The sequence below is a fragment of the Cygnus olor genome, chromosome 21, assembly GCF_009769625.2.
Source record: "Cygnus olor isolate bCygOlo1 chromosome 21, bCygOlo1.pri.v2, whole genome shotgun sequence".
Classification (NCBI taxonomy): domain Eukaryota; kingdom Metazoa; phylum Chordata; class Aves; order Anseriformes; family Anatidae; genus Cygnus; species Cygnus olor.
In genome coordinates, this window is record NC_049189.1 from 8,242,175 (window position 1) to 8,270,088 (window position 27,914).

Consider the following 27,914-nt stretch of genomic DNA (forward strand, 5'->3'; position numbering starts at 1 on the left):
GTGGGGGGGGTGGCGGTGAGGGGCCGGGTTTGGGGCTGGGGACCGGGGTTCGAGGCCCGGCCTCGCCGCTTCCCCTCAACCCGGGCCGAGCCCAAGGCGGCCGCGCTGCCCAGGGCCAGCAGGAGGGGGACGGGGGGGCAGAGCAGGGGTGGGGACCAAGAGGGACGAGGAGAGCAGCCGAGGGCCAGGCGCAGGGCTGCCCGCACCGCACAGACACACTCGCCAGCCCCAAGGCAACGCTGCCCGTGTTGGGACGGAGTTACAGCCTTGGGGCCCGCATGGCTCCCCACACACCCGCAGTCCCTTGGGGCCCTGGCCCCACACTCAGGAGGCGTCGCTGCCCAAGCCGCCTTTGCCCCTTTTCCACGTGGTTTTGGAGGCCGGCGGCGTGAAGTCGAGCGATTCCAGGCGGAATGGACGCGGCTGGGGCAGCTCTGGCGGTGGCAGCGTGGCGGAGGTGCTGGTCAAAGCGGTGTTCAGCCCCGAGGGAGCGGTGGGCTGAGCTGGAAAGGAGAGAAACATGGGCAAAAAAGGGCAGTAACGCTATTGAAGGGTGTTTAAGGAAAGGTGTTTGAGGAAAGGTGGGACCTGGTGCTTTGGGACATGGTCTGGTGGGTGATAGTGGTGGCTGGGGGACGGTCGGACCACAGGATCTTGGAGGTCTTTTCCAACCTTAGTGATTCTATGAGCCTATTTATTCCCAGCAACATTCTCCACATCGCTCATCAACGTGCCCCAGGCAGATTCCCTAAGGGCAGAGGGAGCCAAGCAGGTGCTCTCTGTTCTCAGAAGCTGCCATCACACATATCCGAGAGTGGATTTGGTTCTGCCACAGAGATCGTCTGGGACCAGCACGGGGCCAACAAATCCCTCCCCCCAGCCCTGCTCTTCTCCACGCGCTACTTTTTGTCCTGTGCAGTCACTGTCCAGGGGTAAAATGCTTTACATCTCGTGCTGGCTGACAACACCTATTTTGTGAGTCAGTACAGCAACACTCTGGGGTTCTGCAGCTATTTTTTAATTATTAATGAAATTAACATTTTTAATTAAAAACAGAAACAGACCTCATCCTGCAAGAAATTTCCTGTTAAGTTCAAGGGATCTGTATGTATCACCAACCAAGTTTTTGAATGTTCCTATTTAATTATCCCTACACCGATTTTCACCATGTCCATCACACTTGTGACTTAGGACTACGTCCATAGCAATCTGTAGGAGAACGCTACGGGCTTGGGATAGTGTTCCCAAAAGAATTAGAACCCCCATGAAGTTTATTCCTGGAAAAACAATATGAATGCCCACAATATATCAGACAAAAGACCACAAAGATGTGTTTACCTCGGTTCTTCATTGGATCAGTGTTAAGAATCTGGCTGGCTCGCTTGGATCGGAAGTAATTGCTGGCAATGCTCTCGCTCTCACTCCTGTTCAGCATCAGCTTGTAGCGGTCTTCCTCTTGCTGCAATCAGAAAGCACCGTCAGCAGCGCTGTGCTCTGTACCAGCCCTTAGGCACCCAGGTATCTCGGGTTAAGGCTTAGAAATACCACAAACTACAGTAAATAGGATAAAAAAGCAAGCTCCTGGGCACAGTGACACAGTGAAATGCACGTAGCAGGTATATGGTCAAGTCTGGTTTGGGCAAAGCTGTGAGTGATGCAAAGTTAAAGCAATAAAAGCAATTCTGCTACCAGACCAGGAGGTGAATTGCCCAAAATGAGCAATTTCTTATCTGAGGACAAGGTCAGCTCTTTCCTGACACGCATCTTCAGGGGTCCTTTGCTAAACCTGCTGGCTGACGCCAGCTGTGAGCGCGTGCCTGGGCAGTCACCTAACTCTGCCCACAGCACCCAGAGCACGGCCATGTCTCGTGGTGATGTCTGAGCAGGACTTTTCAGGGCCTCAGGAGGAGAAATACAGCTTACCGTTGGTTCTCCACTCTCAGCTGAAGGGCTCTTTCTGGCAGATTTAGACTGTGGCAGTGCTGGAACTGCTATGAGAAAAGCACAGCATTAAAGGGCCATCATCTCTAAAACGATTACGCACTCCCTGATCCCCCACCACTGCTCAAATCGCTGATAATTGGGTTAACAGATGCCTGGAGGAGCCGTACAGTGATTCATCTCCAGTGAGTGGTTTAGGATATGGATCAGCTAAAGCAGTTGCACATGGTTCAACAGCTCTTGTCTTGCAGGAATGGCAACGCGTCTCCAAGGCTGAGGCAACTCATACACTGGAATTACACAAGGACGCTGAATTCTAATTCTCAATCAACTAAATACTGCTGTGAAGCTTCAGGAAAGTCGCCTCACCTTAGCTTCTAAAGGTTTGAAACAGGCCCTGTAGTATCACCCTTGTAGGGCTTATTCATTAATGTGAAAGTGTTTTCAGATCCTAGGAGGAACAGCTTTAAAAAGGGCATCTTACTTGTTTAAACACTAATTGTGATTTCACTCCCCGCAGAAGGCACGCATAGAACTGCGCTATCGAACACAGGCAGCTTAGTGGGGAGTCCTGTGCCTGCTTCCCAACCCATATCACCTACTCAGCACAAATATTTGTGCAGACCTAGAAACAGGCAGCTTTGTCCTCACTAAATTACTCGAACTTGCTAGAAAGGCAGAGGCCTCAGCTATACGTGGAAAATTTTACATGTGAGTGCAGTCCAAACACCATTTATCGACGTGCTGGTGAGCTCGGAAGAAGCCACATGGTGGCCATAGGATCCAGATGCTCCTCTTACCTGCGGGCAGGTGGGTTTTTTGAATGACAGGCTCTGGAATTTTCCAGCAGCCAGCCTCCTCATCCCAGACAGACTCGCGCTTAATCTTCTCCAGATTGCTGTAGTTGCAGTCACGCCGGACGAGGGACTGCACCCGATCCAGCAGCTGCTGGAAGAGCATCGAGTCTCGCTCCAGCCGGCGGATGGTGCTGAGGTAATCAATCTTCTCCAGCTCAAACTCTGACTGCAAATCTTTGATCTCGGTCTCGGCAGCCTGGAGCTGTGTCATAAAAGCAAAATGGCGAGTTGGGGTTATAACAGAGAGAGGACCGCGGGTTACTGCGAGCATAAACATTTGTTAGGCACAGAGATGGAAATCAGTCGGATGGTTTACTCAGAAGGCAAATACGAAGGAGGTGATAACACTACATGAAAATTAACAGCTTGGCGAAAGTGGATCAACAACTTCTACTTTCACTGTCCCTTTACGCAAGAATGAGGAAGTGCTTACAGAAAAGCAATGGTGGAAAAACAAAAATGCTACAAGGGTTCTGTGATCTGGATCTCAATTGAAGCCAGTAATTTAACAAAATTCAAAAGATAAAAGAGTTAATAAGCACTTACTGTTATCTCCCACTCTTAAAAACAAAAGCTTCATCAGTGTTTGGAAAGCTTTCTAATTTATAATTAAGAATTAGGATGAGATTTATCTGGAAAGGTCATTCCACATCTGTTTTAATGGAAGACTTGTCACATCATCCTATAAATTACTGAGTCTTCAAATAGGCTTAAAGTTAAACTCACAGGTATATTCTGTGTCCTGTGCTAATAAAGTTGTGGGGTTTTCTAGCTTAGCTGAAAAAGGTGGCATATTTCTCTGATAACCTAATTAAATCAAATCCTTCACGTGCAGATTTCTGGCTGCATACACACACATTTTTTGAAGCTCCTCCAAGTCTGCTTTATACCATCAGAGCAAAGCTTACTTTCAAGCATGCCTAAAATTTAAGAGCATTGCTTTTATATATATAAATGTTATAATATTTGCATGTTTGTTTGTTTGTTTTTCCTAGAGAACTTCTCACAGTGTAATTTCTTGGGTGATGAGAACTGGTGCTGCCGAGGACGTAGCAAGCTGTGCAATAGGCTGCGTACGTCAGCAGAGGGAGTTGCATCCTCTCCCATGAACAGACACGTTACTCTGGGCAGTGTGTTACACAATAAAGAGACCGGCTTTTAAAGCCCTCGGGTAGGGATTTGAGAAGGCTGGAGTCGTGGAACAGCTCAGTGAGGGCAGTTCCATCCAACGTTTCATAAAAATGCATGCAAGCATTGTAAGTACTAACGCAGACACAGATGAAATATTACACAGCCGGACTCATTCTGTAAACATACTGCCCTAAAACATCTCATTAGCATAAAAAAAAAAAAACATAAGCAGAGGAGGAAAGATGGATGTGGATGTGTTGAACTAAAAGGTAAAAAAAGCCATCCTGAGATTAACTCACTCCACTGGATGCTCCCTAAATCTTAAGCAGGGATAACAGGGAGCTGCTTTTGGAGGCTCACCTTTTTCTGCATCTTCTCCAGAAGTTTGCTCTTGACTCGAACCTCCTCCTGGATGGAGTCGTAGACATTAAGCAGAACCCAGTCGCTGCCGTCCTCGTCAGATTTCTGCAGTGCAGTCACTAGCTGCATTCTCCGCTCATCTGCATACTTTTTCCGGCGTTTATGCTTTTCCTTGAGGTCCTTGTTTTTGGCCTGTTCCCCCCCTACCACCTGTTGCTCTAGCATCTGCAGCCTGGAAAAGGCAAATGCTTCTCTTAGCTGAGCAGTACAAAGAAACATTTGTATAGCTGCGAAGGATGCTCTTCCTTACCTGAATGACACTTGAGACCATGCAATACAGAAATAGTGACTTCTGCGGAGATTTGCTGCCCTGAGTAATCATGGCAAATTCCACTTTTAATAACAGTTTCTGTCATATATACTCATATGGAGTTTCTAGTGACAGAAACACGGGTTATTCTGATCACCTTTGTCATTATGTGTGACTGAAAATCTGTATCTACACTCAAAGAAAAAAAAGTTTTATGGAATTTATCATTCAGTTATTATTTCTTGTTTTGAAAGTCTCTCAAAGCACGCACAGAAGGCGCCAAAATGATGCAAACGTATTTTAAATGGCGAAAAGTGGAGTGGCATGGCTACAAGCCATGACACAATTTTTCTTGGGACAATATCAGCCAGAGTTAATGACATGGGTTACCTCAGCATCGCTGCCTGGGTGCAGGCACAAGATGATTGGCTTCAAATATGGGCCCACATCCACACTGCATGGCCCCATACGCTCTAGCACGGGTACAAAGAAAGCCCAAGAGAGCCAGGGCTCCCCTGTGTTCTTACAGCACTGTCCAAGCAGGCCCTCGTACCTCATGCCAGGAGTGCAAGGGGATTTGTAAGTAGTCTGAGGTACCGTGAAACACTGCACAGCATCATCTAAACAGTGCTGTTCTCTTTAAAACCAGTCTGGGAGCATGCCACCACTCTTTACCGTGCTTTGTTCCACCTTTTAAGGGCAACAGTGATTTAGTCCCACTGATCCTACACCGGCAGTAAAACTCCCAGAAGGCAGATACGTATTTGACAAAGTGCTGAAACCAAGAGTCCTCCTAATGCCTGGCTGTGGTGAGGAATTCAGATCCCAGGCAGCTTGCCCCTCAAACCACTTGCAGTGATGCTGCGAACAACACTAGGCACCATTTTCTCTGATGTGGCTCACGCCTGTTCAGACAGGGCATACTGTGTTCCAGAACTGGTCTCTCTGACTGCACTGGGATCTGCAGCAGAGCAAATAGCTCAGGTTCACCAGCACTGGCTCAAATCAGAGAAAATCCCACTACTGATAAAAGCTCCGCTGATAATAGCCTCTTAATTATCTTCAAACCCATCCAAAAGGGCTCATTCTCTGCCAGAGATGACCTGCTACTCTACTCCCCTGCACTTGCCAAGTAGCCTTCAGTTTCATTTGCTTAATGCAGGACTGAATCCTGCTCTGCTGGGTATCAGAGAGCTCACAGCCATCCTGATGCGTAAAGCTTTTAAAAGGCGCCTTTGAAAGTCCCATACCTGTGGAATCAAACCCTCCTGCCTAACCTGCAGAGAACTTTTGATTTTAACGATGCAATTGGGAGAGTATTTTTATCTTGTTTATCACAAAACGGAAAACTGCAAAAGGATTTGATATATAGTCAAAACAATTGGTTTCTTTGGAGCTATCTCCATTAGAAAGAGACAGAATTGCCCACAAATTACAAACAATGTTATTTTAGATTTCTTAATAGCTCCTTTTTCAGCTGGGAGAGGCCCAGCAGAGCAAGCATGTGTCACAGGAGCTCACAGTGAAGCTAAAACACTTAGTTAAAAAACAGAATTTTTCAGAATCAAACATTATCATGCACATTACATTCTATGCAACAGAGCAAAACAGAAATCAGCAGGATTTCTGAAACAGCCCTAAACCCTCATTTTGTCTCAGTATGCTGGGTTGTAGTCTGACTAAAAGAATCCTCTCAAGGCAGCTCTCACCTGGAGGAAAACCTTCAAGACAGGATGCACCTGAGATTGGCCAAGCGCAAGACTTGACCCCGCACTCCTCACATCTCAGCCATCAGGTCCAGGCCCTGAGTCTAATGCTGCCCCTAAAATTCGGTTCTTGGGTAATTTTGATGCAAGACTTGAGCCAGAATTGGCAAACATTGTCAGATGCATGAGGCAAAAGTGATCTCGGTGACAATGAAGAGTCACAGAGGATGTAATCCCATCCATCCAGATGCACAGCGAACAGCAGGAAGACCTGCTACCAGACATATACTAATATTACAGGGCTCTAAATGCTCTTCCAGAACATTTTTCCAAGAGGAAAGGGAGGCTACCTTTAAGTTCTTTGGGCAGCCCAAGAACTTTGGGTATTTAAACTCTGTCAGTAACAGCCAGGCTCAACTTTATAAACTACACCTGCGAAAATCCAGAGAAGGAGACTTCCCTGTCTAAAGATCTTGGCAGGATTTGTTATCCAGAAAGCACACTCACTTTCTTCCGCTGACACAGACTTCTCTAGATTTTTCTCAAAATTCTGGCATTTGGCATCAGAGTACTGTAGCTAACAGCTATTTACCCATCCAAATAGGATAAAAGATAATTTTGGGATAAAGACTATACATCTGCCTAGATTTGTGCTGTGTGGAACACACTGCTAAAGCTCAACAGTTGTACTACCACGCAAGAACAGGATTGCTTCTTGCCTGTGTGAGTTAATGTGCGATGCACAGGAGGCAGTTAGCAGCAGCAGCACAGTCACTGACCTGGCAAGCACCTGCTGCTGGTCTACAGGCACTGAAATCCCCTCCATGGTGACAGCCACCTCTGCTCCAGTGCTTCCCCTGCTCACACCACCAGCGCCTTGGACAGTCTGAGGCGCTGCTGGGTCCTGAGGACAAGAGGAAATGAAAGGCTGCAGCTCTGAAAAGATGCAACATGAATACTGGGAGAGACGAAGCATGACACTACCTACTTGGGTGTATTCAGCCCCAGAAGGAGAAGTGGTCTGAAGGGTACCTTGACTGATGTTGGTTCTTCATCCGCTGCAGCAACAGAGTCTTCAGGCAAAGATGTCTCATCAGGAGCAGTTTCAGTCCTCATGGCAACTGAAGAATAAAAGAGCAAATACCCACAATGTTAGTGATGAGCTCTGCATAGAGTATAAACCTGTGAAAACATCACACAAAATCTTCCCCAAAAGTCAAAAGCTGTCTGTCTGGGAGGAAAAGTCTGTTACTTACCTTTTTATGCCGTTGGTCAGAAAAAGCCATAGACCCAGAGGGTCAGGCGAGGAATACAGATTTACAGGGCTGGGAGAGCCTGGATCCTCATGTTCACATGAAAATCTATTTCAGAGGCCTGGAGGGTGCACACTTGTAATCAGAGGGGAAAAAATTAACCTCTCACCTTAGAAAGTGATAGCATCAAAAATTAATATAGGTTCAAGAATTAATATTGGGTAATAGGTGCTGTGTAAGCACGTTACAAAACATGCTCTGAGACACTGCAGAAGTATAAATGAAAAGCAATAATGAAGAGGATATCTGGCAACAACTTATAGGTGTGTGACAGGAATACCTGCCCTCCAGCAAAGTGATGGTGTTGATAATCCACCAGGAGACCAAGAGCTGCGTCAAATTTGTATGCGATGGAAGATAATGCTGCAGCCACCCTCATCTCGGGCATGTGAGTTGTGGGAAGCCAATTGGATCAAAACAGAGTGCTGCCTGCTGAGACCAGTCATCTCTGCAGCGCAAACCTCTGTTCTAACAGAACACTGCTCTAAGGCAGAGAAAGCTCACAGCTACGTGGGCAAAATTGCATTCTGTTGCCTCAAGGCTTACAGGGTAGGGCCAGGCTGGTCCTGACATGGAAAAGAGGTCGGGGAGGAGGGAAGAGGACAAACTGGGACAGAGAGTCTTATGAATGGCCCTGGAGGCAGAGTTACTGCTCCTGCTGTTGGTAAGGGAGGGGTAGAGCAGAGGCTGCTGCTGCTGCCAGGCAGCACTTGCTGCAGTAGCAGTCACCGCCACTTCAGAGTGGCAGACTTTGCAAGAAACCGTCTGTTTCAGCTCTTGCCCAAAGCCCTGTGTATTAACAGCACCAGGGAATTTTCAGCCTGTGCTGTGCACCCTCCACCTTCCTCATCCACACCTGCTTTCTTCCTGCGGTTCTTCTCGAGAGCAGACAGCTTGAGATCATAGCAGTTCCTCAGGTTACTGATGTCCTCTTCGAGGCGGGCACGGGACTCCTGCTCTGCCTCGTAGCTGGCCTTTAGCTGGGCCAGCCTCTCCTCGTACTCCTGAAAGGCACAGCAGAGCCTGATGCAACAGTGCTGCTCCTGACTGTACACGAGGTCACATCTTACGTTCACCCCAATAAAACTTTTTTATTCTTTACATTTTTCTGTAACTTACGTCAACACAGTACTGATGAAAGGTGACTAATTAGCCCTAGAAACTGCTCTCTTAGGCAGATGTGATACCCTGGAAAGAGTTTTGTAACAAGCAAGAAGAAAGTTTATTTAACTCCTCATTCTTCCTCCTGGCTCTGTCTCCCCTCTTTATCTTCACCCTTCTACTGTTCCCAATGTCTTTGCGTACCACTTTTCTCCCTCCTCTTACAGAACAAATCTAAGTTTCGCACGTAGTTTCCCCTTCTTGTTATGTGTACTTCAAAACATCTTGGGAACCCCCACCTCTCTGGAGATGAACTGGAGTGAACAATACTGAAAGAAATGCTATTGTAAATAAGGCCTCCAACAACGTATGTTCTGGCCATAGGAAAAGGCCCAAGACCAAAAAATATGATGAAAAGTATACTGGAAAGGCTGAACCACACACCCCTACATTATATTATAAAAGTATTATAAAAACCCACAAGCTTCAAAGACACTAGGCCATAGCCCCTTCTGACTTACTTCTCTGATCAGCTGCTTCTCTGCTTCAACATCTGGCTGGGGTTTGAGGGGGGGAGCTGGCTTCACTTCCAAGTGAGCGGTCTCGGCAGGTAGAAGGCCTGTGAAGCAAAGCAGAAATAAACATCACACACAATTATTGGGTGGGATTGTCTTCAAAATGCTTGGAAACAGAACAAAGAACCTGGCTACGAGCAAAGAATATCTCAATCCGTGTGCTCCTTTAAACTGCACTCATGTGCCAGCATCTGTGCTGATAAAACGCCTACTGGCCTGGGACTCCAAAGATGTGGGGAGAGAAGGAGTCAGCGCTGAGCAGAGGGGGAGAGGTTTAAGCTTTGGGTATATGAAAGCAACTATAAATTTAATCTCTGTCACAGAGTAACAGAAGACCTGTTTCCAGGGCTATGCTAACAGATTTGGAAGATAAAATAAGCTGGGAAGGCGATAAGAAGTGCAAGGAAATTGCCTCCTTTCTTCACAGCTGTTTTTGAAAAGTGGTAGAAAAGGGAAGAAGAAATCCTACTGCCTTATTCTTCTGATAAAAATTATCCTTTTTAGGGTACAATTCTCAGAAGGTGATCAGGTCCCTAAACACTGCTCTTACCCATTTATTCCCATGTTTGCTATTCCTACTTCAGAGCAAAGAGTGGGTCTGCTGAGGCTGGGCTGAATCCTCAAAGAGAGGACAAGGCATTCGGTAAGCAATGCTGCTAACAAAGCAAAACTTTCCTTGTAGCATCAAAAAAATCATGGTTTAGGAGAACAGGGGATGAATGCTACTTTTGAAAACATTTTATACATAATAAAGAATTTTACACTAGTATTTCTTTACCATCTTTGTTCTGCCAGCTGAAATCACTCTGTGACTGACCAAAATCTAGCCAGAATCATCAAGAAGAATCGAGGATTGGAATCACATCAGCATTTTTTAACAAAATTTGTCGTTCTTGAAAGCTAGAGAAAATACTAGTGAATTCAGATGCTCTTTACCAGCGGAATAAGGTCAGTTTGGCACCAGTAAGTAAAGAAAAAGTACATTACTAGAATGGAAACCTCTTCCTGCAACAGGTGAGGGGAAAGTTGAGGCAAAATCTAGTGAGCACTGTATGTGGAAAAAGCACGTTTTTTTTTGTCAAAGATAAACCTTTGGAGCCACTAGGGCTCTCTTACCTGACAAGTTATTCACGTTCATCTGTTCAGCTAGAATGGCCTTCAGCTTCTTAATCTCCTCCTGATACTCCCTCAGCAGAGCATCTTTGGGGTCCTCATTGATACAGGGCTTGTTCTTGATGTTTTTTGCTCGATTAGCATAGCGCAGAGTACTGAGACTTTCGTCATAGTTGTTATCAGCTGGAGATAAGCATGCTACCATCAGGGTCTTGGTATTCCCTCCAAGGGAGTCTTGCAGCAGCCTGGTCAGCTTCGAGTCGCGGTAGGGGATGTGTTTGCACCTGCCATCGACCAGGGCTGAGATGACATTGCCCAGAGCGGAGAGGGACAGGTTGATTTTGGTGGCCTCTTTGAGCCGCTCCCCTGTGGCTCCAGTTTTTGACTGTCTCTCACTTCCTGCCAGATCCACTAAATTGAGTTTTGCAGCCCTAAGGTGGTCTTGTCCTCCCTCATCTGCAAGAAAATAATTCTGGGTTAGGCTCTTCTCAAGAAGCAGAATCCTGACAGTCAAGAACAAGAACTCTGGCATTACATTTCATTTAGAGCCCTGTTCTTTGTCTGCATTTGGGCCCTAATTCCTTTAAGTAAATACCTGCTTAACTACACGTTTTAGTGCTTTCCTGAACAAGACCCTGCATGGTAAAAATTCCTAACTGTTCTTACTATCCCAGTGAGCTCTGAACACATGCACGCACACACACACACTCTCCACATATTTCCACAGAAGCTGAGTGTTTAGAATTTCACGCAAAGCCCTCAGCAAGTAACAAGATCAGACCGTGACTTTACACAACTTCTTTTCTCCCCAGATTGCATCGTGCAGTTAAACAATGCCTGAGAATTGGAAAAAAAGAAGGGAGGAAGCATGAAATGAGAACAGCGGCCAACGGGCAGCAGCTGGAGCAAGGCTGGATGTAGGGCACAGGCAAAAGAGCAGGCTCTCTGAACATCTACGTGATGTGGAGAGGGGGAAGGCAGAAAGGTTAGTGCTGCAGATCACCGTGGAAAGGCTGGAGTAACCACTATGGTGGGAAACAGTTTCTCCGTGAATTCCCAAACAAGAGCATTTCAAGGCTGGAATCCAACCTTCCTTAATCAATGGATATATTCAAGAAGTTTCTTGCTATGCTTCAGAAGAACAAGCACGTCCTCCCAGGGGCCCAAATACCACCGGGGACGGCCACCTGGCTTTCTGTCCTGAGACAGCCCAATCGCTCAGGAAGCCCAGCAGGTCTCCCCCTCGCCCATAGAGCAGCGCAGTGACTCAGCACACAAGCATGCTCAGCAGCATCTGTTCCTCCTCAACAAATGACATTCTCAGTGAGAAAGTAAAATGAAGGAACACAGGCAAGAAACAGAACTCCCAGACATCAGGCCTGAGCTCGGCCCTAACCACCTGGATGAGGAGCCAGACCTCGGACCTCAGTGAGCGAGGAGTCCAACAGAGCGAGCTGGTGCCATTCCCATTGTACCATGTAAGGATAATAGGAGATGTGAGCTGAAGTTCACAGCTAGCTCCCCAGCTACCTAGGAGCACACCTCATGCATGTGATGTCTGCTTCCCTGACCTGTATTTTGAGGCACGATTAACACGATGACACAAATCTGTGACTAAGAGAGAGTGGGTCCAGTTGCTCTAGGAACCCTTCAATTTCGCTGGCTACTTAATTTTCCCAGGTTCACGGAGAGTTTTCATGAGCAAAGAAACACTTTTCCAAATCACAGATTACTGTCCAAAGCACAGGACCACACTCTTGAATGTCCATGCCTCAGTCATTCCTCATAATTGCAACCCAAGTTCAAGGGAAGAGCTTCTTTAATGGTCCAAGCACAAATTCACACCAGAACCCAAGGTTTTAACAGAGTCTGACCTTTTCTGGACAGACTTCTACAAAACCTAACCTTGAATTTAGTTTGAGTTAAACTTCATGAATGTGGAGAACTCCTAAATGTGAATAATGGATAATCTGATGCATGGGGGAAAGTTAAAAATTTACAGTAAGCATGAAAAAAAAATAAAAATGATTGCCCCAGGATATTTCACTAGTTAGAGCAATAGGCTGTTGACTGCGCAACCTACTATTTGCAGCAGAGCATTGTTTCACTCCAGATCTTTGTGGCATGTCAAGACATGGGAAAATTGAAAAACAAAACAAAACAAAAAAAACACGAAACAACAGATGGAGCTTAAACAGAGCACCCTCTCACCATCCTTTCTGAGCGCCAGGGTAAGTGGACAGTCACAAAAAACAGGTTTTCTAACTCTTTCCTTCCCTCTCCCAGTTTATATAAACACTGTCAGGTAATTAAAAAGTTGTTTTGGTTCCTGCCAGTCCTTTTACCCAAGAAGGCTGTTTGTTTCAATCAGGGAGCTTAGTGGTTTAGTATCCATGGTGTAACGAGGTCTCCAGACTATTGCTGAAATGCCTGCAGCAACCCGAAAGCCTCCCCTGTCTAATTCTCGCACAAACCCGTCAGCCATGTCTGTGGCAGAAAAACTAAAACGCCTTCCTGTTAACAAATCAATCCCTAAGCACAATGTAAAGAAATAAAACATCTGCAACGCCACTGTAAAATCAGATGGTAACTTGCATATTTCATGCTTTCACAGCCAGAGCCTGGTGTTTGCCTTAATCCTGTTTCTGAACTTTCACTTTTAAAAAGTTTACATAACTGTGAGGAGATCCTTTAAAATATGAACTGCCTGAAAACTACAACATACTACATGTGTGACTGGAAAATAAGTTTGAACTTGCCCACGCACTTCTTTGAGATGACAATATACCAATGCAGTTAACTATTTCAGCTAGGGATTACACTAGTAGAACCATCCAGCTATGGGAGGGTGCGAGAACTGTCAACTCTCTCCTCAAATATGCCAGCTGCCTTCCATTCAACTGCCAAAACTTTGTGCTTCACCACCACCAGATGATCAGTAACAAATCTTAAGGCAGAAACTGAGGAACTGGCGAAAAGGTAAAAATTGATTTGATTTAAATGCAGACAAGGGAGCACTGTCTCGCCTGTATTCACTTTTAACTACAAATGAAAGTGAGCTGCAGAATTTCCAGTTTGATGTCTGATGGCAAGGCACAGAGGGCGAGGGTCTTGGGACACAATTTAGGCCCAGGGATTACACAGAGCTCTGCCAAGGAGGAGGTGAGACCACAGCCAGACAGTGAAACTGTCCCCCAGCAGGCAAAACCTCTGCACAGCTGTTCTGTTGTGCATAGCAAGCTTCTAAAGCTTTAAATCAGAGAAATTGTTGCAGAGTAGATTAAGAGCCCTGCACCCAACACAAAAGAGGAGTGTAAATACTTCATTTTCCTTGTTAGGATTCAAGTTGGGATTTGATGGACCCAAATAATGCAAGGATTAGCATCCACTGGCTGTGCTAACTGAGAAATCCCCAAAATCCCCCCCCCCCACCCGTTTGGGTAGATGAAAATGAGGTACTGTCATCAACATCTGGAACTACAACTTAGCAAGGCATTGTATAACTTTCCCCATGACTGAAACGGCTGAAGAAAATGCAGTCAAGCTGTTCACGGCCTCAGCTGGGGTCAAGGACCAGACGGAATATAGGAGCTTAATTCCTTTCTTAGTCCCAAGAGAAAACCTTTCAATGTCCTTGTCCAGACCCAGTGAGGCAGCTTTATCAGCTAAAGAAATGCCAGTGGAAATGAGCTACTTGGGAAAGGAAAATTAGTCACCAAAACATTATTAAGGGACTCTTTTATTCCATCCTTAAACCCAGATTAGCTGTTTGCTTAAAAGATGTGCTCCACGATTAAGCTAAATGAAGGAATCACTGGGTGAAGTGATCTGACTTGCACTGTAAAGAAGGTCAGACAAAAGAGAGAATGATACAAGTTTCTCCAGGCTTCACAAAGCATGAGCTCCAAGCCATTGTATGGGCTGAGTTTTAGCACCCTTCGCTGAAAATAAAGGTCTTAGAAGATAAAGAAACAGAAGGAGATGAAATATGTTTCCAGTCTGAGCGTAAGATATCCCTCTCCCAAGCGGAATGGAGGAGACAAGATTTTGAATATGCAGCTGTTTCACTCTGTGAAGCTTGTCAATGTCAGGGCACAATTCTGATTTCTATGGGACCTAAAATCATTTAGGATCTGAATTTTGCTGGGGGATGCCTTGTCAGAATGCCCAGACTGCACGCTCTGCTAGCCCCAGGCGTGACGCAGGACTTCCAGCACCTACCTACGGTGCAGATTTCCATATGGATGGTGAAGATGGAGTGGGAGCGGGATGAGTCCTTGTTCATCAGGGTGTAACCCACTGCTCGATTCCTCCAGCCCGTCTCCATGATCCGCTCACACTGGACCACGCTGTGCACAGTGTGCAGAGAAAGCCCCTTCACGTACACCCCCTTCTCTGGGTGCTCCTTCAGCTGCAAACAGGGAGAAGGCAACGCAGGTCACAACACGACACCAGCACCACGGGAAGGCGCGCTGGGAGCCGCCTGCAAGCTCGCGGGCTACATGCGTTTCACGTGTGGAGAAAGAAAAAGCGCTTACTTGAAAACCTCAGGGTGGCAAAGACTTTATCGTTAGTTACTGAAAAACACGAGACTGATTTTGAGGGCTGCCATCGGCCTGCTGAGCGTCCACACCTCCTGACACCTTCAGTGGGAGCCGGGCGCACGCAGTAGGTGGCCATCCTTGGCACGCCCCATCACCAGCTGCAATTTCAGCTGGCAGCTGCACTTGGCTGCCACCAAGAAACCTCGTATTTCTGAAGCAGGAATAAAACCACACAAAAAGAGGGAACCACCTTTACGGTTCTGCAGCCAAAAGGGATTAACGTTAAGAGGTTGCTGCTTGATTCAGTCATCTCCCAGGCCACAAGAAACCCAGCTTCTCTGCAATGAGCTGCCTTCTACCTCCCCTATTATTAAGCTGCATATTTTAAAAAGAACTGAAATGTTTTTCACCTATTATGGCAAAATCTCTAATGTATCTTCAGTCACAGGGAGCTTTTTAAAATCAAAGCACAGATTCAATAGTCACAGATATTGTTACCAGTGCCTTACTGAACCCCTCCACTCTGAGAGGGCGTCTTGTTCTCACCGACAAAATTCCCCAAAATCACACCCATCACGCAAGGGCGGACTATAATAATTCTCCAGATTAGTTCATTTTTTAGATGCTTTAAAATCCTATTCAGGCACCTGCATAGAGACAACGTTAAATACCAAATAGCACCTTTTCAGAAATTACTAATCGTGCAGAAGAAAACATACGGCATGTTAATAAATGATTGAAGTGTTCAAAGCCTTGAACAATCCATCAAACCTACATAAAAAACACAAAACAATCAAGAGATTCCTGCACTCCCACACTAGCCCCCTCTGAAACTCCCTCCACACTGGGAATTTTAAACAAGCTGAATTCATTTTCAACAGCTATGTTACGCCCCACGTCCGCTGAGCTCATAACTACAATTCTATCTTTGTCGTGTCAGCTGGGATATCGAGATAGTTGTCATGACTCGGTGTCACAGATGCGATAGATACCACAGTTGGCAGCGTGACCTCCAAAGAAGACCTTTGGGTGATGCACGTATTACAAGAAGTGATGCAAAAGAGAGCGTTCGCTGTAAGAAAATCTGTGCATAATGGAGCAGAACTGGCTGAAACCTGAACTCAACAGGATTTTAGCCTTGTTCCATGTCCACCGTAAAGCCACGACTGCCCAGAACTAACCCAGTTACAGAGCCACAGCCAGACCAGTTGTACAGCATGACTTTTGACTGTGCTACAGGAGAACCCCACGGCTGGCAGGGCTGCAGCTGGGAGTGCTGCAGAGACCTGGGGGAACACCCAGGCGGGGACATGGCTGTTGTTTAACTCCATGGCAGCCTGACCGGGGCATTTTTCTAGCAAAGCTCCGTAAGACCTGCTCTTCTCAGGGTTTCATTCCACAGCAGGCGACTGCAAGCCTCGGTGCTTCAGACTCAACAAAGCCACTGCCGCTAAAAGGCAAAGGAACAAACAGAAACAGGATTTTGGAGGAGAATCGGGGGCCAGGCCCCAGGACACAGCAGAAAGCGGTAGGTCAGCGCGGGCCTTCTGTCCCCGCAGGACACGGCTCAATTAATTACTTCACTCGGCGGAGGCAGCAGCAGCCAGCGGCTGTGATGGGGTTTCCCTGGAAACTGCTCTGCCCAAGTCCTGCCCTCCCGGTGCCAACTGCAGTCGTCATGGAAACGGTGTCACTGCTGATGCGGAACAAAGGATGGGGATCTGCGCCTTCTGAAACAGCCAGAGCCCCCTTCTCCCTCCTCTTCCCCAGCGCTCGCACGCGAGGCGCGCTTGGAAAGCGAAGCAGGGCGCTGCCCGCCAGGGGATTTGCCTCCCTTAAGGCCAGGAGCCCGTGGAAAATCCGCCCTGCAAGGCGCAGGGAGGCACTTTGGGTCCCTTGGCACCGCAGCGCTTCTGTGCGGCAGATGGTGCTAGTGCCTCGGCTTTCCTCACACGGGCAGGCCTGCAGGGGAGAGTAAATTAGGACATGGGATTTGCAGGTCCCACCGGGAATACGTGCAGAGATCTGCAAAGCCACCAAGAGGCAAATTTTATAAAAATCAGCCCCTTGATTGGAATTTCAGTGCATTTCCCTTCTTGGGAGCTGCCCTCCTTGCCCGTGCATTCCAATGGGGAGCAATATCTGCTCTGCCCTCTCAAAAAGGATCAGCCTTTTTTTGTTTTAAACAGATAATGAGATCATCCACGGCTACGCTGGATCAGATTAAACATTTATAAGGCGCAGAATCCTCCTGCTTTAGAGATAGTCGTGAGATGAAGAGGATTAGGAAGAAATTGCCCCATGAGCAGTTTATTCCATCCTTGTCCTGTAACGATTTTCACACAGCTTCTGCTAAGCTACTGGCCACTATCAAGCAGGACACACAAGGCACATCTCTGACCAGATCCTGTTCCTTCTGCCACAGAACTTTCAATAAAGTCCCTTAAAATCTCCTCTTGGCTTCCATATTCATCACTATGTGTTTATATTCTGGCATTCAGCTTCTGACAGAACATTTTCTTGCATTCCTGTGAGGCATATGTGATAACACTTATCTGAGCAAATTAAAGCATGTCCTAATTAAGACATTGACTTCACCTCACCTCCAACTTCTGCTTGGTATCAGCTCCTAGAAGGTCTCGTACGTCTTCATTGTAAATCTCCAGGTAGGAAGCTCTCACCAAGAACTTGGTATTTTCAGCACACTGCACAAAACAGGAACGATTTCAGGAGAAGGTTCTCAACATTAAGGCAACCAGGCAGCCCACATAGATCCTCAGCGCCAGCTGGGTGCCTACCTCCCTTCAGCACCTCATCAAATCTCCCATGGCATTTCATTCCCAGGTGTGACTACTCAACACACTTGCTATAGAGGCTTCCAGACCTTAAACTTCTCAGGTGTGAGTCCATAAAGTCAGCAGAGATGTGGGTGCAGCTCATCTGCCTCTCATCCTAAAGCAGAGGCTTGTGCATGGTCAGTACACCCAAAAGCTTTCTGGCCATACCAATTAGAGAGGACATCTTAGGTGATTTCTCAGAAGCAGACACCTGTTTTGCAGACCCTTGCATTTGTGTGAATTATATACCTGCTGTCCAGTGAAAACAATCAGGCATCTAATGATATGCAGGACTATATTATGGTAACCTTCTGTTAGAGTCTATACTGAGATAATTTAAACGCTGTACTTGGAGTTAAATTAGCACCACAGCCTTTTCTGCCACCCTGCATAAAAATATCACGGTATTTTACAGCATCTGAGACTGAAAATTCACAGGAACCAAACCTTCCACTGCCCTGATGGCCACACAACACAATTTTACCGGTAGTGCAACTGAGACGGGGGAGGAAAAGATGCTTCCAGAAGTGAAGAAGATGATAAATGGCACCACTTCACTGAGAATCCAAAGTCCCACATGACCTGGTTCATTCCTGTCCAGCTCTCTGCCTGCTATTCTACCAATGCATTTAGGTTTAAAAACAGTGTTTTGGTTAAAGCACTTTACTGGGATGAAGATTAGAGCACTAGTCATAGCTCTGTGACAACTGTGATTTTGAGAGAAAAGAAGAGCAGAACAGCGTGGATATTACTCCTCTACTTCCCAGAAGGGTTGCCAGGATAAATACTTTAATGCCTGTGGCTCAGAGAGTATGACACTACAGAATACGCAAAAATCATCTTTTTAGGTAACACTGAACGTTACAACAGGATCTCTTCCGCACCATTACACACCTACCTGGATGCTCTCAAAAATGTGTTCAAATGCTCTAGGTATTATGCCTTTCTCTGTAGAAGGATCCACAACTCCCTGCATAGTAAATGACTTCCCACTGCCAGTCTGGCCATAGGCGAATATGGTGCCATTGTAACCTTCGGTGACACCCTGGAAATGGAGAAAAGACAATAAATGGCTGTTATCCTTGGCATAACTGGAAATTAGTCATTCAGATTCTCTCCTGCCTTGTAAAAGGTATTGTAAAGGAAGAGCTGGAAGTAAACAAAGCCATGGCTGGGCAACCTGGAGGTGAATGAAATGCAGCTATCTGAGATGCTTTTTGAAATCACCGTTGAAGTCCCTCAGGTTCTTGAACAAGAACTTGGTTAGACACGTCACTGAAATGGAAAGATGAAAGGATACAAAACTAGAGCACGAGAAAAATCTTAATAAGCCATCAGAAAATGATAATAAAATGCATTCTATTACCATATAAGTTGTCAGTTTTCTCTCAAAATAGAAGCCTTGAAGAAACGCAAGTGTTGAAAAACGGAAGCGTGGCTGACAATGCTTAGACGACCAGAACAGTTTTGCCATAGGGCAGAAAATCTTAAAAAATTCAGAGAGACAATGAGGATGCTAGCTGACTGTAGGGTATCCAAAGGATGGTATCTAGCTTAGTATCCTTTTCTCCTGGAAGGCTGGCTGAACGTAGGCATCGCTTTCATTTGTTCCTATTTCAGAGAACCATGGTAAGAACAGAAGATACTTGGAACTTCCATCTTAAAATTACCACTGGCTATTTTATCCCTGGTGCTTCTTCTAACAACACTGTGGCTTTTTTTGGTTTGGGGTTCGTCTTTTTTTTTTCTTTCTTTCTTGACTGTTTCTTTCATTACCCTAGCTGGTTGCCGTGCTTATGTGTTAACAGGCAACAGACACAGTCCCTCTCAGCTTTCACTTTGCTATTCTAAAACAGGCTGAGATTCCTTGTCTTCTCTAAGGGTTCTTGCTAGACAGTAAAAACGTCCCTAAAAGCATTGTGCTTGTACCTGCTGGAAATGGAGAAGAGTGCTGCAATTCCTGGTCAGCTACCATCTCTTGGGCCTGCTCAGGGAGGTTGTCTTTCATACGAATACCTGCCTGAGACAATCTGGAACAATTGAGTGTAATTCTGTTCTCTGCTGGCTGCTGAAAAAGGTTTTTCTTCCCAATTTCACAGCCTGCTGTTGGGATGCTCTTTGCTGTCCTCAGCCCTTCCTTTGCACCCCCGGCTTGCTGCTAAGCCTCTTGAAGCAGCAGACACTGCTCTTTGTGTCTCATGCATTGGTTCCACTGAGGGGCCACCTGCCCAGGTAAAACTTCCTGCGCTGCTAGGCCCGTTCCCATGCACTGGGTGAATCCACGCGGGTTTGTACCGCGTAACGTCTACGCTCAAGCTCCCCAACAGTCACAGCGAAAGCTTCACCCGCCACCTCGCCGGGGCGAGGCCCAGCTCCAGGCAGCAAGCCGTCTGTGCGCAGACCCCGAGGTGACGCTCAGCCACCTCCGCACCCAGAGGAACAGGAGGACAGCGGGGCAAAAACCGCGCGGGATGGGGGGGGGGGCCACTCGCGTGGGAAGGGGCGCCGGGCCCCGGCTGCCGCGGGGCGCCCCTCACCTCGACGAGCGGGTAGGCGACCTCGTTGTAGATCTGCTCGGTGCCGTGCTCCTGCCGGTACGCCCCGTCGAAGGCGAACGTCTTGGGGGGCTGCCCGGCGGCCGCGGGGTTCCGCAGGGCGCAGCGGCCCCGCGCGCTGTCCACGCTCACCACGGCCGCGCAGCCCAGGGCCCGCTCGCGGGCGTTCAGGGGCCGGCAGCGCACCACCACCTTCACCGCCTCCGCCGCCATGGCCCCTCGGGCCACCGGGGGGGCGCCGGGGGCGGGGGGGCCCTCACAGCCGGGGGCAGCACCCCTGGGTGCAGCGGGGCCGGGGGGGGGAACCTGAGGGAGCGGGGGAGCAGCCCCCGAACGGCCCCGGGGGGGGCAGCGCCGGGAGCGGCGGGGCCGAGGCGGGGGGGGGGCGGTGCGGGGCGGCCCCGGCGGGGGGCACCGGGGGCAACGCGGGGGGGCTGCGGGGAGGCGGTGGCCGGCGCGGAGCGGCCCCGACGCGGTTGCCGCGGCAACGGGGCGGTGTCGCCCAAAGCCCCGCCCCCCCGGGTCACGTGCGGCCGGGGGCGCGCGCGCGGCCGGGGAGGGTGCGGGGGCGTGCACGGGGCGTGCAGGGCATGGGGGCGCTGCGCGGCCCTCTGGGTGCGCGAGAGCGCGTGCACAGCAGCGCGGGTGCGTGTGCACGTGTACACAGGAATGCGCACGAGCGCGCGTGCCTGAGCTGGCAGGCGCACGCGAGCACAAGCGCGTGGCAGCGTGCAAGGTCACGGGCATGCAGCTGCACGGGGGGGGGGGGGGGTGCCTGGGTGTGAGCACGCGAGCGTGCACGCCTGCACGCAGCAACGCGGTGCGGGAGTGCAAGAAAAAGGCGGCGGCAGACCGGGAGCAGGAGAGCCGTTTATTGCCCGCGGAGCCGCAGAGCCCGCCGGGCGCGCAGGGAGGGAATGAATAAGGCAGACGGCAGCGACTTAAAGCTACGAGGGGGCCGCGGGCAGCCGGGCCTAGCCCCGCTCATGCTGCACCACGGCGGGGGCCCAGGCGGCCTCCCCCCAGGCACTGGCCCCGCTGGGGTCCTGCTCCTCGTAGCCGGGGTTGCAGCGCCCGGGGGCCAGGCGGCAGAAGCAGCCCCCCGGCGCCCCGGAGTAGTGAGCCAGCAGGGCCGCCACGCTGGCGAACTCCGCGCTGGAGTGCTGGCACCACGGGGAGAGAGGGCAGAGGTGAGCCCCCCCGCCGGCGGGCATCGTGCGCCGTGCACCCACGCAGCCACGCGCCTGAGTCGAGCGCACGCGCACACCGATGCAGCCGGCAGGCAGGCACGGGGGCACCCAATGCAGCCACACACCCGTGTGCAAGTGCACGCACGTGAGTTACCAGGTGCACTTGTGCACCAATGAACCTATGCATCCGTTGCGGCTGTGCACACGTGCACTCATGCACCCATGTACAGCTGCAGCTGTGTGCTGATGCAGCCACAAGGCAGGTACACCCTTGTGCCCACGCACCAAGTGCATGAGAGCCCCCACGCACCAATGCACCTACGCATCACACACAAATGCACACACGCAACTGTGTGCGGATACACCCACAACTCAAAGGCACCCATGGATCAAATGCGCTCACACACCAACGTGCCCATGCACCATGCACCCATGCACTTGTGCACCCCTGCACCTATGAAACCAAGGCACATACATGCATATAGCCATGCACCTATGCAGCAATGCCCCCAAGTACCTGCGCACCATATACCTCCACGCAATTACACCTGTGTGCCCATACACCAATACCCCTGTGTACCTATGCAGTGATGCAGCCAGAAAGGAAATGCACCTCTTCACCATGCACCCATGCACAAATGAATCAAATACACTTATGCACCGCTGCACCCATGTGCTGATGCGCCAACAGACTCACACACCGATACCCCTATGCACCCATGCACACGTGCACCTGCAAACCACATACCCATGCACAAGTGCACCTATGCAGCTACGAAGCAAAAGCAATCCATGTGCATGTGTACACGTTAATCAAATGCACATGCACACTGACGCACCCGTGCATGAATGTGCCAGCTCACCTATGACAAACACACCTGTGCAGCCATGCATCGGTGCACCCGCACTGATGCATTAATGCAGCAATGGACCCATGCCCCAGCATACTGATGCACACTTGCACCCACACACCACTGCACTGACACACCATGCAGGAATGCACCAGGGCACCCATGCGCAGATGCACTCCACACCGTGCACTAATGTGCAGTGCACCTACACACTGATGCAACCAGACTGCGACACGCTGATGCACCGGAGCACCCCCACCCTGGTGCACGAACACGGCAGCGCCCCCAGCCCCGACACCCTGTTGCTCCCTGCCCCGTGCAGCGCTCTCACCTCCACGCAGAACCGTCCCTGGGGTGTCCTGAAGACGCAGTAGGGGACGACGCCGCAGGGCGCCCGCACCCACAGGCACCAGCGCTTGGCCAGGCCAGGCTCGGGGCGCAGCAGGAAGGCGCCGGGGACATCCCTGCGCAGCAGTGCGATGCCGCCGTCCCTGGGGGGGGGGGGACGAGGAGGCGGGTGGGCACCGCGAGGGGTGGCAGGGGTCTGGGGGCTGCCGTGCACTCACCTGGCAATGCCGGCAAAGGCCCACACGCTCTCAGCCAGGACGCTCTCGTTCTCGGGGAGCAGTGCCAGGCTCCGCACCCCTTTGCTCTCCCATCCCGAGGCTGCTGCAGGAGCCGGTCAGTCCCCTCCTCACCCCCAAGCCCAAGGCCTCGTCCCCCCAGCCCCGTGCGCTTCAGCGTCGCCTCCAGGCACTCACCGGCCTCGCGGGGCGGCTGGTGTGGCTGGCTCTCAGCCCCGCAGTCACGGTAGGCGCCCGAGCGCAGGACTTTGCTGCGGATGGCTTTTTTGCGCACCAGGACTGGGGAGCAGTAGGGGTTCCCCGGGCGCCAGCCCCCAGCTCGGCCCTCAGCCTCCAGCCGCCGCTCCTGCAGCAGAGAGCAGGGAAGAGGCTTTTGGTGGCACTCGCTACGCGAAATGCTGTGCAAAAAGGCCATGCCAAAAGAAAGTAATGCAAAATACGCTGCAAGACACCATGCAAAAAAAAAAGCCGTGCAAAACACCCTGAAGAAGGTATGCAAAAAATGAGCTGCAAAAAGTGCTGTGCAAAAAAAAAAAGGCATGCAGATGTGCTATGTATAAAATGTTGTGCAAGAAAAGCTATGTAAGATACCATGCAAAAATGATGCACAAAAGTGCTATGTAAAAAAAAATGCCATACAAAAATTCCAAGGAAAAAATGAAGTAAAAAATGCTATACCATAAAAACATTTTTAAAATTGCTATGTAAAACACCAAGCAAAAGCTGCCATGCAAAAAAAAAAAGTCATGCAGAACACCAAAAAAACAAAAAAAAAACACCTTGAAGAAAAATGACATGCAAAACACCAAGAAAAAAATGCCACATAAACAACCATGCAGAAATGCTGTGTAAAATACAATGCAAAGGTGCTATGCAAAAAAAGTGCTGTGCAAACTGGCCCAGAGTAAAACACCATGCAAGAAAAGGCCCATGTACAACAGGCTGTGCAAAAGACTGCAAGAAAAAGCTATGCAGGATGGACCATGCAAAATGCAATGTTCTGTGCAAATCTTCATGTCAGAAAAGGCCATGCAAGACAGATCCATGCAAAACAGTGTACAAAAGCCAACAGGGGAAATAGTGTTGCAAAACAGCATGCAAGAAGAGGCTGCACAAAACATGCCATGCAAGGCACCATGCAAAACTGCATACTGTGCAAAAAATGTTGCAAGGAAAGATTGTGTAATAACTGCCAGGGAAGACGCCATGCAAATGGTGCTGTGCAAAAAAAAAAAAAAAAGGCCCTGCAAGACATCACACAAAAATGTGCTGTGCAAAAGTGTGCCGTGCAAACATACCCTGTACAAAGTGCTGTGCAACAGTGCCATGCTAAAACACCTTGCAAAAAAAACGTGGTGCACAGGTACACGGGGCAGCACCCAGCACCTCGTGGCCTGCACCTACCCCTGCACCCAGCGAGCCGAGGCCAATGGGCGCGGGCAGGCGCCGGAAGGAGACGAGCGCGTTGACATTTCGCGACACCTCCTCAGGGTTGAGCGGCTCCCGCAGCACCCCGGCACCTGGCAGCTCTCCCTCGCCCGCCTGCTCCTCGGGGTGCGCCAGGAGGTAGCCGAGCTGGAAGGAGCGGCAGAGCAGGAGGTGCAGGACTTGCACCTGGCGGGGTGCAAAGAAGAGGGTGGGTGCAGGGGCCAGGGGTAATGAATTTTTTTTTTTTTTGCTTTTGGAATTGGCTTTTATTTGTTGTTTTTGTTTTGGAGGGTTTGGGGTGTGCACCACGCACCTCACCCAGGGGGCCCACGAAGAGGTGGCAGAAGAGGGCACTGGGGGGGCTGTAGGGGTTGCGGGCCACGAAGGCAAACTGGCGCTCAGCGTGCCTCCAGGTGCTGTACAGGATCCGGCGCAGAGCGTGCGCCATCAGCAGCGTCTGCGGTGACAAGGGGGGGCTGGCTGGGACCCGGCACCCCCAGGGTGTGAGCAACACCTGGCCCGAGCCTATTTGCAGATGCATGGCTGCAAAGCAGGTTTCCTGAGCAAAAAGCAACGTCCCGAGTGGTGCAACCCCAAAAAGCACCTTTGCAAGGTGGCACCCAGCACCCTGGACCCACCTCCCCGTCAGCACCGTAGACCTTCAGCCCTTGCAAGCTGAACCTCAGCACCACCGACCTTTTCCTGGGGCAGTCCTGGTGGGAGAGAGGGGGGGGCAGCAGTGGGGTCCCCCCCCGTGCCATCGGGGGTCCCCCCACACCCTGGGGTGCCCCCGATTTGTGCCAGTGGGGTCGCCTGACCTTCAGCGCCCGCAGCTGCTCCTCCAGACGCCCCGCTTGCCCCTGCAGGTCCAGGTCCTCCACCGCGAAGGAGCCCACGTACTGGGGGAGGGGGGGCAAAAAGTTCACCCCACTTTAACACCACCCCCCGCCAGGATGCCAAAATTGCCCCCTCCTGGGGCAATTCCCACCCAGTGGGGATGCAATGCTGTAGGGTTGCACCCAAATTTCCCCAGTGGTGCAACAGCTTCAGGGTGCATTAATCGTGGGGGGGGAACACCAACCAAAATCCCCCCACCCTGCAAAGCCCTGGGGGGGGGGGGTTGCTGCTCTGCCTGCAGCTCCCCAGGGGGCAGGATCAGGCCCCTTGTCTCCAGTACCTCACCTCTGCCGGCTTGGCGATGCCCCGGGCACGTGGCAGGGGGGCCGCCGGATCCGGCCCCCTCCCGTTGGCCGTCTTCTTCTTCATGGCAGCGGGTCGGGGCAGCTCAAGGGGGAGTTAAAACAGCTCCAGCGCCGCATCCGAATCCGAATCAGAATTGTTGTGCTCTGGCTTGGAAGCCACCCACAGCCACCCAGCGGGAGCAAGGGGCGATGTGGGGGGCCCCAGGGCCTCGGCGAATGGATCCCTGCGAGGAGGGACCGGAGAGACACGACCTGCCCCCACCACCCCCCACTTCCAGCTGCTGAGCCCCGAGAGGTGCTGCAGTCCCCAGGTCCTGACCCCGACGCAGAGGTTCCCAAATCCTCACCCTGATTCAGAGGTCCTGCCATACCCACTCTGATAAACGGTCCCCGAGTCCCAGCCCCAACCCTGATGCAAAACTCCTGCACCCCAACCCCATCCTGAGCACCGTGCGAGGGGCCCCACGTGACACCAAGTGCCATGCAAGGGTCCCCTTGTCCTGACCCCCAGCACCATGCAAGCGTCTCCACATCCAGCCCCTGCCCTGATGCAAAGTCCCCCACGTCCCAACCCTACGCAAGCATCCCTGCGTCCTGACCCTGAGCAAGGTAACGGGGTCCCAGTGGTGTGCTCCTAAGCACCGTGCAAGTGTCCCACGCCCCTGCCCCAAGCATGCTGAAAGCATCCACGTCCTGACCCCAAGCACGATGCAGAGGTCCCCAAACCCTGACCCCAAGCACGATACACACATGCAAGAAGCGAGGTGCAGGCAGCCCCGCACCCAGCGAGATGCCGGGGTCCCCGCACCCCTGGGGGCGGCAGCGGGTCTGGGGCAGCTTTTCCAGCTGCCCCCGAGGGCTGTGCCCGACCCCTCCGCGGTGCCCCAAGGGGGTTTCACCCCCCGCAGCCCCCGGCCGGGCTGAGACCTGCACAACTCGTGGCACCGAGGCCACGCCGCAGCCATGGGGACAGCCATGGGGAGCGGGGGTCCGGCTGCCCCAGGCGCATCCCAACGGGGTGCGAGCTCGGGGCTGCCCCCTCCTTTCCGGCACTATTTGGGGGTCTCTCCCCCCCCACCCCCAGCCAATCCGCAGGCAGGCAGCCCCCAAGCCCCGCCCCCTCTTTCCCACGCTCCATTTCTCAATGGAGCCCCCCAGCCCACCGCCACCCCGCGGGTCCCCAAGGGGGGACAGACGGACACCCCGCCAGCGGGCAGCCCCCGCGGGACTGCAGCCCCGGCTCGCCCAGCCCCGTGGGCTCCCGCTCCCCCGCTCACAGGCAGCTTGCTCGCGGGGCTCTGGAGAAACGCAGGCGAAAATCCTCCGGCTCTCGGCCTTCGCCGCTTGGTTTCCTTCCCGGGGGGCTCCGCTCGCCGCAGCACGGGGATGCTGCGCCCGTGGGCGTCAGGCCGCTGCCGCACGCCAGGCCCAGGCGAGCCCGAGCCCACGTCGGGCACGGGGCAGGCGGCAAACTCTCATTTCCTGCCTCCGATCTGCCCGCGATGAATCACTGCAATTTACCTCCCCGTTTTCTCCGTTTCTTGGAAGCGACGGCGAGCAGAAACGCTTGGGCTTTTTGGAAAACGCGGCTGCAACTGGTTTCTGTTTTTTTTTTCTTTTTTTTTCTGCCCAGCAGAGCAGCAATTCCTAACCCTCTCCCTGCTGCACACACGTGGTTGCTCACTCGCCTGCCCCCCGCCCCGCTGCTCAGCCACATTTCACCCCAATTTCCAAATTCCCCTTTGCCCACTACTGGTCAGCCTTCCTCATCCCCCACTTTTGGCTGTGCAGCTGAAAAAAATAAAGAGGGGTGGCTCCAACCTTGCTGCAAAGAAGGGGACAGAACCACACAGAGCCAAAGCCTGGGGATCCCCAAAATGCTCCAGCTTGCCAAAACTATGGGACCAAGGCAAAAGCTGTCCCCAGCTACAGGGATGTGCCTGGAAGGTGAAAGCAATAGTTTGGGGAGAAAATGGGGTCTAAGCCCTAGGAGATGCCTCCAAAAATCCCCGTGCTAGCCCTGTCTCATACTCCCGTGCACCCAAGGGTGCAAGGAAAAGTGCTCCCATGTTCTTTTTCAAGCCTTGGGCTGCCGCCAGCATCAGCTGCTTCAAGACGCCACACAATGCCCCGGCAGGGCCCACCGGAAGAGTTGGATAGCATAGAAAAAACGTAAGATGGACAGATGGGCCTGAAGAAATAACATAACAGAGCCAGTCTGGCCAGGAAGCAGAGCCTGGTGAAGAGCGTGCGGCAGATGCGGTGCAAACCTTCCCAAAGGCACAGCAGAGCCGCTGCTTTCTCCATCGCTCTGCC

General features: G+C 51.0%; 1 protein-coding gene across 8 annotated transcripts; it reads right to left on the minus strand.

Moving 5' to 3' along the window:
* Positions 1-27,431, minus strand: KIF17 (kinesin family member 17). 8 transcript variants are annotated; one of them, XM_040533779.1, is made up of 22 exons: positions 26,876-27,113; positions 25,579-25,822; positions 25,215-25,295; positions 25,035-25,109; positions 24,710-24,955; positions 24,373-24,582; positions 23,146-23,314; positions 22,951-23,053; positions 22,716-22,875; positions 18,687-18,833; positions 17,555-17,656; positions 14,629-14,818; positions 10,411-10,863; positions 9,241-9,338; positions 8,475-8,622; positions 7,338-7,426; positions 7,085-7,209; positions 4,290-4,521; positions 2,742-3,000; positions 1,924-1,988; positions 1,339-1,459; positions 1-503 (listed from the first exon to the last, which is right to left on the minus strand). In XM_040533779.1, the coding sequence occupies exons 2-22, from the start codon at positions 25,660-25,662 to the stop codon at positions 325-327; spliced, it is 3,336 nt and encodes a 1,111-aa protein (XP_040389713.1). In that variant the 5' UTR covers positions 25,663-25,822; positions 26,876-27,113; the 3' UTR covers positions 1-324. The 8 variants fall into 8 exon arrangements, with proteins under 8 accessions (XP_040389713.1, XP_040389712.1, XP_040389710.1 ...); XM_040533778.1 differs by lacking the exon at positions 26,876-27,113 and adding an exon at positions 27,120-27,431 and having other exon boundaries at positions 2-503; positions 1,924-1,991; XM_040533776.1 differs by having other exon boundaries at positions 2-503; positions 1,924-1,991.
* Positions 27,432-27,914: the final 483 nt, after the last annotated feature.

Bases quoted from the DNA above. Each gene is read 5' to 3' on its own strand.
- KIF17 (XM_040533778.1), bottom strand. From the start codon at position 25,662: ATGAAGAAGAAGACGGCCAACGGGAGGGGGCCGGATCCGGCGGCCCCC. The intron at 23,054-23,145 runs GTGAGTGCCTGG...CGGCTCCTGCAG, and splicing joins CCAGCCGCCCCGCGAGGCCG to CAGCCTCGGGATGGGAGAGC. The intron at 4,522-7,084 runs GTCAGTGACTGT...TGCCTTTTCCAG, and splicing joins CAGCAGCAGGTGCTTGCCAG to GCTGCAGATGCTAGAGCAAC.